We start from the raw sequence: 11322 nt of genomic DNA on the forward strand, positions 1-11322 counted from the left end.
GGGACCCACACACTAGGGGCGCCCCCCGGGCCGCGCGCCCGTGGTGGGGCCCCCGGCTCCCCTCGGCCTTTCTACGGTGCTCCGGAAGCTTCCGGAATTATAAGATCTTCGGTGTTGATTTCGTCCGATTCCGAAAATATTTCCTTACTAGGATTTCGAAACCAAAAACAGCGAGAAAACAGAAGCGGCCTTTCGGCATCTCGTCAATAGGTTAGTTCCAGAAAACGCATAAAAACGATATAAAGTGTGCATAAAATATGTAGATATCATCAATAATGTGGCATGGAACATAAGAAATTATCGATACGTCGGAGACGTATCAAACCTGCACAACACAACCAAAGTACTTTGCCCCAACGAAACAGTGAGGTTGTCAATCTCACCGGCTTGCTGTAATAAAGGATTAGATGTATAGTATGGATGATGATTGTTTGCGAAGAACAGTAAAACAAGTATTGCAGTAGATTGTATTCAATGTAAAAGAATGGACCGGGGTCCACAGTTCACTAGAGGTGTCTCTCCCATAAGATAAATAGCATGTTGGGTGAACAAATTACAGTCGGGCAATTGACAAATAGAGAGGGCATGACCATGCACATACATGATATGATGAGTATAGTGAGATTTCATTGGGCATTACGAGAAAGTACATAGACCGCTATCCAGTATGCATCTATGCCTAAAAAGTCTACCTTCAGGTTATCATCCGAACCCCTTCCAGTATTAAGTTGCAAACAACAGACAATTGCATTAAGTATGGTGCGTAATGTAATCAATAACTACATCCTCGGACATAGCATCAATGTTTTATCCCTAGTGGCAACAACACATCCACAACCTTAGAACTTTCTCATCACTCGTCCCGCATTTAATGGAGGCATGAACCCACTATCGAGCATAAATACTCCCTCTTGGAGTTAAGAGTAAGAACTTGGCCAGAGCCTCTACTAATAACGGAGAGCATGCAAAATCATAAACAACACATAGGTAATAGATTGATAATCAACATAACATAATATTCTCTATCCATCGGATCCCGACAAATACAACATATAGCATTACAGATAGATGATCTTGATCATGTTAGGCAGCTCACAAGATCCGACAATGAAGCACATAAGGAGAAGACGACCATCTAGCTACTGCTATGGACCCATAGTCCAGGGGTGAACTACTCACTCATCGATCCGGAGGCGATCATGGCGATGAAGAGACCTCCGGGAGATGATTCCCCTCTCCGGCGAGGGTGCCGGAGGCGATCTCCCGAATCCCCGAGATGGGATTGGCGGCGGCGGCGTCTTAGTAAGGTTTTCCGTATCGTGGCTCTCGGTATCGGGGGTTTCGCGACGGAGGCTTTAAGTAGGCGGAAGGGCAGGTCAAAGGGCGTCACGGGGGACCCACACAGCAGGGCCGCGCGGCCAGGGCCCAGGCCGCGCCGCCCTGGCGTGTCGTCGCCCCGTGGCCCCACTTCGTCTTCTCTTCGGTCTTCTGGAAGCTTCGTGGCAAAATATGCCCCCGGGCGTTGATTTCGTCCAATTCCGAGAATATTTCCTTACTAGGATTTCTGAAACCAAAAACAGCAGAAAACAGCAACTGGCTCTTCGGCATCTCGTTAATAGGTTAGTGCCGGAAAATGCATAAATATGACATAAAGTATGCATAAAACATGTAGATATCATCAATAATGTGGGATAGAACATAAGAAATTATCGATACGTCGGAGACGTATCAGTTAGTCCCACAAGTTGTCCCAATGTGCAAAATTAGTCCCAAACTATTCTGGTGTCAACACGTGGCATTGGTCTTTTCGCCAAAGAGCCCCTACATATTTCCTATACCACACCTGGCCTTGAACATCCTTACCGCACGTGGGTCCCACCTGACAGGTGGGAGCAAAGAAGTAAAATATAACAGTGTGATTGTGTGATGTCGCCCGGATTCCAACTCGCGACCTAGGAAATAGAGAGCACGCCACGGACGCGCGCACCATCAGCTCCAACGTTCTAATGTGTCAAAAGTGAGCTTAAGGTTATCTATACACACAGTACAAAGTTAACAATTTTTTCACCCTAAAAAAAGTTAACAAAACTTTTTCTAGTCAATCGGATTAGGTCAAACAGACTACGAGACTTAATTTTTTTCTCAGCTACGGCTCCTATTTGATGCCGAGTACTCGCTTTTGATATGGGAAAAAATCACAAACCCGCCCACAAAGGCAGAGACCTAGTTCCTGTGACGCACGAAGCTGGTACGATGTCGGCGAGCGGAACCTAACCGCGATGGGCGTATGGTCTCTCCGAGATACACGTGGACCTTGTTAGGGAGAAGGACATGGACCTTGCCGCGGTAGACGGTATTCACAGTGGAGGACTTAGAGGGTATGCCGCATATGCCACAGACCCTCGGACCATGCAAGGACGTAGATGTATAACATTAACTGATAATTAGTCTGCGGTAGTATATGATTATTTTTTACATTTCATTGTAACTTTCTATAACATTATTTATGCATATTTTGTAGTTTATTTTAATAATACAATTTCACTGTATTGTATCTTTTAGTGTTGCCAAAATAAATATCCGGCGGCCATATACTTCGGAAGTTTAGGATCGGATGCAACCGTGAGAATTTAGTTCAATAGTAGGATGCCTCGTCAGTCGTGCATGTGCCCAAAATTTGGTTTTTAATTATATTCCAAAATTCCTTTTATTTAATAATTATGCTATATTCTACCAAAAAATATTATCAATTGGTGCGTCAAAAATTTAGTGCGGCATACCTTTTGGCAAAATCGTAGGTCAGCCACTGGGTAATCATATGCAGGACCACCTTCCCAAGGTACTCGAGCTCTAGCGATTCTAGGCCATGGCAACGTGAGCTTGAGCGAACATGCCGCTCGGTGCCTGGACCACCCAGCCGCCAACGTGGGGTGCTCATACAACCTGGCGTGTGCAGCGAGCGACGAAATTTACAACATCATATGACATTTTTGTGGAGCGCGCGAATATTAAATGGGTTAAAGCCAGAAATATTTTTCACTAGGTAGTGGTAGGTTTATTTATATTTTAGTGTTGTAATTCTGTAGTTAAACAGCCATTGGTGCTAGTCAATGAAGGTTTTTCATGTTACGTTCGTAAACCAGCAAAGACCCAGTGGCTGGAGTATGCAAACACCCAGGCTGTACAGCTCCAACAGAAAATATCTAATATAAATAACTTAATAGTATGCTACCTTTTAGAAGGAATGGTGAGCTCTGACCGTTGTTAGTTTCGGGCTACAACCTGTAGGTCGTGCGTTCGAATCCTAGCCACAGCGCCCTTTTGTTTTGTTTCTTTGCTCCAACCTGACAGGTGGGACCCACCTGCATTAGGCATCTGCTGAGCCAGATATGGAATAGGAAAAAGGCAGGGGTCTTTTGCGAAAAGACCAAATGCCACATGTCAGCACAATAATCATTTAGGACTAGTTTTGCACAAATGAACAATTTTTGGGACTACCTTACCCCATTTTACAACTATTGGGACTATACAACTATTGGGACTCGTGGTGTATTTAGCTCTTGAATAATCAACCCTCCGTATTTAAGTAATCAACGATAAATGTATAAAATTATCAACCTGGTGCAGGCTATTGAGGAAAAGTTCTGCATGCATGCACAAATAGATGAATTTGCTGATGTCAGCGAAATATTTTCTAAATTTGAAAATTTAAAACGTTTTAACTTTCAAACGACAACTCGAAATTAAGATTCGCTTTCACCAATAAATCCGTCTCGACGAGATCTTCAAAACTAGCAACAATGTTGATATGTTTCGAGAAAAAATTTCTCGGGCTAAAAGTTATCAACCCTCTATTTGAATAATCAACCCTCCGTACTTGAGTGATCAACGGTAAAATGTATAAAATTATCAACCCCAAAGTTAGTTTTATTTTAAATATTTTAGCGAATCTTTTTAAGTTTAGAAGCTATCAAACCGGTGTCCTGTTATTTATCAACAGTAAATATAAATAACTACAAACCCTAGAAAATCTAACTTCATTTCGAATATTTTGGCGACTCTTTTTAGTTTAGAAGTTATCAACCCGGTGCCCCGTTATTTATCAATGGTAATTATAAATAACTACCAAACCTAAAAAGTATTTCATTTAGAATATTTTAGCGAACATTTTTTTATTTTACAAGCTATCAACCTGGTGCCTCGTTATTTATCAACGGTAAAATATAAATAAAAAATAACCCTAAAAAGTATTTCATTTAGAATATTTTAGCGACTCTCTTTTAGTTTCCAAACTATCAACCCGGTGGTCCATTATTTATCAAAAGTAAAAATAAATAACTACCAACCCTAAAAATTTAATTTCAATTAGGATATTTTAGCGACTAGTTTTTAGTTTACAAGCTATCAACCCAGTGACCATTTATTTATCAATGGTAAATATAAAATTTTATCAACCTGAAAATTTTAATTTCATTTAGAATATTTTAGTGACTCTTTTTTTGTTTACAATTTATCAACTTGGTGCCCCGTTATTTATGAACGGTAAATTTAAATACCTAGCAACCCTAAAAAGTAAATTTAATTTAGAATATTTTAGCAAGTTTTGTTAGCTTACAACTTAAAAAAATAGTACTTAATTTGAGTAGCAAGTGGTAGTTCATTTGAGTTGCAAGTGAATCTCCCACCCGTTATTTCCCCCCAAAAAAACCACTAGCCCAAAAAAGGGAATTAAAAAAATTAATGCAAAAAAACACGAATTACCGTACGAAAATAACAGCAAAAATGGAATTGCAAAAAAAAAATTGTCAAAAGGGAATTGCAAAAAAAAGAAAATTTAGAGCTTGCCTCGTGCTAAAAAACAGAGAGAGATGCTCTGTGCATGCATGCAACAACGTGCTGAAAAGTTGGCTCATTAAATAGAAACCCATGAGATGATATGTGCATGTATGTAGTATGAACGCTTTTGGCTGCATGCAACTTGCAAGTAGAAACATTAGCTGTTAGTGTGAACACACAGCTACATGTGAACCCAATTAACACTACGCAACAAAAGGAGGACCACTGCATGCTACATATGCATGTATTTAAACACAAAACGACAAACTGCAAAAGGAAATTAATCTGCCGCGCCAAACTGACCGGCGTGAGCGGTTGATTGCCAGGGAGGGGATTCGCTTTGTATAGGCAACACGTGCGCCAAACAGCAAAACAAATCGAGTTTAGCTGCGCGTAGTTTTCGGTCGGCGACCAACCGTTCATGGCGTCTGTCGTCAGCCGGGAAGAGCCAGACATGTTACATGCAATTTATTCCCCCTTCCTGATGAAAACGAGCGCGCCAAGAAGTCTCCTCCCAAGGATCGATTCTGTCGTGTGCCGAAAGCAGTTCCGTCGAAAAGAAAGGAAGCAGTTCCAACTGCGCCTCTGGACTTGTATTACGACTGCTAGGCAGTCCCAGACAGGTGGCCCAACGTCGCTTCCGGACCCGCAGGTCGGTGGCACATACCCAGCCAGGAAGCTTCTTCCCAACTCGCCATGCCACAGTCAGCGCGGTCCGTTGATCTTCCAGATTAAAAAAAGGTCAGCGCGCGCGGTTCTTCGTGGTCCTCCAAGGTGCAAAAACCGTTCTAGAACGTCCGCCTCGGAAAGCGTCATGGCTGAGCATCTCTCCTCCCCTCCGCCACAAGTTTCCAACTCTCCTCCCAGCTGTCTTTCACACACGACCAAACCCATTCTCCTCTTCACCTCCGCCTATAAAACCCCCGCTGCTCTTGTTCCTCTCCGGCGACAACATCACAAGAGCTAGCTACGTATCCGTCCCAAGCATCCCTCCCTTGGTTCCTAAGCCAGAGTTTGTTCTTTTCTCTGATCGATTGAGGCCATGACGTCGTGGGCGGACCAGTGGGACACCGGCGCCGACCCCAGCCCTCGTCGCGGCAGCGGCAGCAGCGGCGATGGGAAGAAGCAGGGTGGCGACCGCGTCGAGAAGACCAAGGCGGCTGCGGCGACCGGACTGAAGAAGGTTAAGGCGGGCACTGCGCAGGGCTTCCAGTGGATCAAGGACAAGTACCACCGGAAGAAGAACGCCGGCGGCGGCTCCCAGATAGCGGCTGGGTACTGATGGATTCGATCGATCGTCACGAGGATCCGAGACGTGCGATTATACAGGATGTAATTAAGTAGTACTGCGATTAGGCTGGTCCTGCAGCTTGCGGTTCGTGTGTCTGTATATTCGGTAGCTTGACCGGTTAGTAGAGATTTTTTTCGCTAAACCTCCTCTAACTCTGATCTATTCGGTAGCTTCTTTAGCACTAATGTTACTTTTGCGCGACGCTATGTAGGCGCCCGCCTGCAACCCGACCGGTTAGCACTTTTTGTTTGTATCAGCTACTACACTATTTCATTTCATATTTTATTATTGGTTCTGCTTGATGCAGATGGGTTGAAGCCTAAATAGCCAGTTTGCATAGCCTATAATTTCTAAAATCTTAAGAATCATCTATGATGGTACTCTAGAGGTAACTTTAGGCCTAAGTTCAGTACTTCAGTGTCACATTGCTAGTTAGAAAGGAGCTAGAATGATTTATGCGGTGAGCTCTTCTGGTCTCACTAAAAGAGTGAGAAGAGAAGGAGTTCACGCATACTACTCCGTCACGTGCCTCGCCACGCAAGTCCACGGGTCATGTGCCAGGAGTTCGAGTTTGAAATCGATTTTCTAGAAGAGTATTTTATTGCTCGGTGCACCGGCTGGGTGTGTACGTGCCAACACGTGTGTGCATGCTTGACACATACCCAACTTTTGAAGTCTTCCTCCACCATGTGTCGATTCGGTTGGAGACGGCTCCACGTCTAAGGCTATACCACGGGGAGACATATTAGATCATGTCTGAGTTTGACCACTCCGTCTCCCTCTTACCTTGTGTTCCTTTTGCTACGCTGACCTGAGCGACCTCTTGTATTCCCCATCCATGTAACTGCGTACATGGGCGTTCAGGAGAGCAGGCCTCCGAAACCCCGTCCGTTGATATCATGCACCGAGAGGCGAGCAATAAGGTTTTAGGGAGTGTCTCCGCACGACTGCTCGTTGTTGTTGGAGTTCTTTATCGTCGTCTTGCTGCTTCCTCGCATACCTCTACGGTTTCGACGAACAACACAATGCATGGGCGACCATAGAATCCAGATTAAATTGAAACTAAAATCTAACTACCTAAGCCAGGTCTTTGACTATTTTTTGGAATTATTTATCAAATAGTCTATTTCGCGTGAAGATTGGATCAATGTAATTTTTTACCATAGTATTTTCTTCACAATATCTCCATTTTTCACATTTAAAAATTTGAATATGCTTTTTTACGCAAAAGTACGTAGCCAAAATTTGGAAATCTTATTGTTTATGCCAAGGTGAATCTATGTGCTGAATATGGGGTCATTATCATAAACTATAGTACATGACTACACTCGGTCATTTGGCTTGAAACACATGAATCATATATCATATTATTTTGTTGAAGATTTATTTAAATTTTTCATATTCCAAGTTTACCAATTTACTTAAACACTAGTACACATAAAAGGACCACACAAGAGTTGGATGGGCGTTGAATCTTTCAAAGGTATCGGTGGGTATTTAATATAATAACTCTTGTGTAGGAGGTGGCGTTTTGGCTCATAGGAGCAAATGCTCCTATTATACAAAATAATTAAAAAACAATTTTAAAAATGTCAAAAAATTCTGACATAAATTTGTTGTACATCGTGACATTCTATGTTAGTGCACAAGTTTTCATGGAGAAACAACATTTTATGTGGCGTGTACAAAAAAGATAAAAAAATGTCCTGTGCGTAGTCGTATTATAGCATCAAAATTTGTCTTTTTTACTGGAGCCACAAATTTTTATAGTTGTTTTTGAAAACTTGTGTACGAACATAAAATGTGTAGATGTACATGAAATTTTTTAGTTTAGAATTTTTTGACACTTCAAAATGTAGATTCACACAATGGAAGCAAATGCTCCTATGAGCCAAAGTGAATATCCCCTCTTGTGTACCTCATAATGATTTTGGCAATTTTATCTGGCAAACTACCACACACCTAAGTTTAAATTTGAATTAGTTTTGGCAAATTGGCATAAATTATTTAAATAGGGCGAAAGTAGCTAGAAATGTAGCATTATCATAATAATTGTCTGAATATTGGAGTACTGCCATTTCGCAACATTTTCTTTGTACTTGCTTCACACTTACAAAATAGGAAATATGTTTTTTTCTGAATAAAAATCGATGGACACTCCGTTTGGCAATATTGCTTAGCATGGTACAAGCCACCTTTGTAGAGATCAATTCGCAGAAAAACAACAGAGTTTAGCTAAACGTTTTTTTTCGAGAATACGTCCTGGAAGACGTATCAATCACATAGAAAAAGAGGCCGACGGCCGATACAACTCCACACACACCCAAGACGATACATAGCCAAGCTGCTTACAACACCCCGCTAGAAATGACCCGATGAGAACGACCCGCCCCCAACATCCTACCAAAAGAGGTGAGGAGATGGAGCACGGAGCCACCGAACCGCGTCACGAACCAAGCGAGATACCACCATAGCACGACCGCGACTCCAAGGCAGCCCGGACCAACGTACCTCCCCTCATGAGCCTAGAAGAGTCGGCGAGGAGAAGGCAGGATCCTTCGGACTCGGAGAAGCAGCTGACTAGGTTGCATCCACCACGTCGTACGCCTCGGAGCCCCAAGCCCTGGCCAACAGCCAACACCGGCAGCGCATCGCAATGCCCAGCCTCCAGTAACACATCGGCCTCTCCCCAAGTAGCCTCGACAACGTCTTCAAGAAGAGAACGACGCCGTGGCGCCGCCGCCGCCTTGCCCGATGGACTGGACATAGGGTTTCCCCTGGCACCAGAGGAGAGGGAAGGCACAGTTGGAACCAAAGATCACGCCTTCAGGAAGGGAGCGGCGCCCTCGGGCGTCGCCGTGATCCGCACCGGAAGCACCGGGCATGGCGTTCACCCTGGTCCTTCACCGTATCCCCGATGCCGCCAGCAGCGAACTGGAGACGATGGACGTAGATGCAGATGCTGGCTTGGACCACCACCAGAAAGGCAAGAAGCCACACCGGCCTCACCGTCGCCGAAGAGGAGTGCCGGCCACCACCAGCCTCACCAGCGGCCAGCAAGAGCTCGAGGTAGGAAGCCACCCTTGCTGGCCAACCATCACTGCAGCTGCGCCCACGCAACACGCCGGAGACAGAGCTCCTCGCGCCGCCACCACGCCCCGGAGCCGCGGCCCGCGCCGGCCCGCACAGGCCCAGATCGAGCCCGGCCGCCACTCACCACCACAGCCACCACGCGCAGCTGCAGCGGCCACCACTGCCGCCTCCATGTGCGAGAGGACGCCCCTGACGCGGCTCGCCGGCCGCCGCCGTGCCAGGCCCCGCCTAAGTTATTCAACGCAGTCTCTTGGAGGTGCTCATAGGGGTAGGGTGTGCGTGTGTGCGTTCATAGAGGTGAGTGTGTACGCGTATGTATGAGCTTCTTTGATTGTACTGTGTTTTGCAAAAAAAAAAAAAAAAAAAAAAAAAAACGAGCGCGGGAAGAAGTCTCCTGCGAAGGATCGAATCGTTCCGGCCCCGCCACAATTTGCTCTCGTCTGCCGAAAGCAGTTCAAAACGTTCCGTCGAAAAAGAAAGAAGCAGTTCCAACTGCGCCTCCCGACCGTACGTTTACGGCTGCTAGGCAGTCCCATACAGGTGGCCCAACGCCGCTTTCGGACCCACGGGTCGGTCTCACATACCCAGCCAGGAATTCCTGGGTCGCTATGCCCCGTCAGCGCGTTGATCTTTCCAGATAATAAAATAGGTCAGCGTGGTTCCTGCTTCCTGGTCCTCCAAGAATCCAAGATGCAAAACCGTTCTAGAATGCGTCGGAAAGCGTCATGGGGCTGCTGAGCATCTCTCCTCCCCTCCGCCACAAGTTTCCAACTCTCCTCCCAGCTGTCTTTCACACACGACCAAACCCATTCTCCTTTCCACCTCCGCCTATAAAAGCCCCGCTGCTCTTGTTCCTCTCCGGCGACCACATCACAAGAGCTACGTATCAATCCCAAGCATCCCTTCCTTGGTTCCTAAGCCAGAGTTTGTTGTTCTTTTGTCTGATCGATTGAGGGCCATGACGTCCTGGGCGGACCAGTGGGACACCGGCGCCGACCCCAGCCCCCGACGCGGCAGCGGCAGCAGCGGCGACGGGAAGAAGCAGGGTGGCGACCGCGTCGAGAAGACCAAGGCGGCCGCGGCGACCGGGCTCAAGAAGGTCAAGGCGGGCACCGCGCAGGGCTTCCAGTGGATCAAGGACAAGTACCACCAGAAGAAGAACGCCGGCAAGAGCAGCAAGCAGCAGGGCGGCGGCTCCCAGATAGCGGCCGGGTACTGACCGACCCACCGATCGACCACGTGGATGCACAGACGTTTGATTTAGTACTGTATATGGGATGCAATTTGTACTAGCTAGAAGAGTAGAAAGTAGTCCTGCAGCTTGCTGTTCGTGTCATCGTGTGTGTGTATAATTAAATGGCTGCTGACCAGTTAGCACTTCTTCTGCAGATAATGATGATTCGATTGTCTTCTGCCACTGTTTCATATCTGATGGTCATGTAATTAACTGTCTATCCAGTGTACGTACCTTGCAGCACATGCATGCATTATTCATATGGACTAGATTTAGATGTGCGCCTTGGCGCACGATCCCGTAGATCTCGTGTGAAAATTTATTTTGTATATAATACTCTCTACAATAAAAATCAGGTGGTCCCCGGACCTTCCGAACCGGGAAACAACTTGTAAACGCCATATTAAGTGTTTATAGAAATTGATGATAAGCAAGTAGCATCAAGCATGGCTTGAACATAGTTGATATAGAGCAGTACACAGAACACATGCAATAGATACTTAAGAAATAACATGCTACTTGAAATTATAAGGCACAACAACATAATACAATAGTTACTAAAGGGTTAATTTATACATGGCAACCACGCCCGCCTAGCACATCATGCTTCTCAGCCTAGGATTGCTTCCTCGTCTTCTCGAGACGCTTCTCCATATTGGGACCTCGAGATTGATTCTAAAAGCCCGGTCTGCAATATTGTACCAATGTTTATTATGTGTAGCGACAATATAAGTTAACTCCCAATACGTGAGATAAATATTGTAATAAATTATTTTTGTTACAAATAGTATGATCGTGCTATTTAGCACACAATGCTCGGAACCAAGGGATTTTACAAAAAAGGTCATTCAGAAAATCATTGTAGGAC

At 45.2% G+C, this 11322-nt stretch overlaps 2 protein-coding genes across 2 annotated transcripts; both read left to right on the plus strand.

The window, feature by feature from the left end:
• The first annotated feature begins 5684 nt into the window (after positions 1-5684).
• LOC124674758 lies at positions 5685-6269 on the plus strand. The gene has a single exon (XM_047210815.1). The coding sequence runs from the start codon at positions 5879-5881 to the stop codon at positions 6116-6118; it is 240 nt and encodes a 79-aa protein (XP_047066771.1). The 5' UTR covers positions 5685-5878; the 3' UTR covers positions 6119-6269.
• Positions 6270-9978: 3709 nt separating this feature from the next.
• On the plus strand, positions 9979-10714 carry LOC124674766. The gene has a single exon (XM_047210825.1). The coding sequence runs from the start codon at positions 10179-10181 to the stop codon at positions 10437-10439; it is 261 nt and encodes an 86-aa protein (XP_047066781.1). The 5' UTR covers positions 9979-10178; the 3' UTR covers positions 10440-10714.
• Positions 10715-11322: the final 608 nt, after the last annotated feature.

Source organism: Lolium rigidum, chromosome 1, assembly GCF_022539505.1.
Source record: "Lolium rigidum isolate FL_2022 chromosome 1, APGP_CSIRO_Lrig_0.1, whole genome shotgun sequence".
Lineage (NCBI taxonomy): Eukaryota > Viridiplantae > Streptophyta > Magnoliopsida > Poales > Poaceae > Lolium > Lolium rigidum.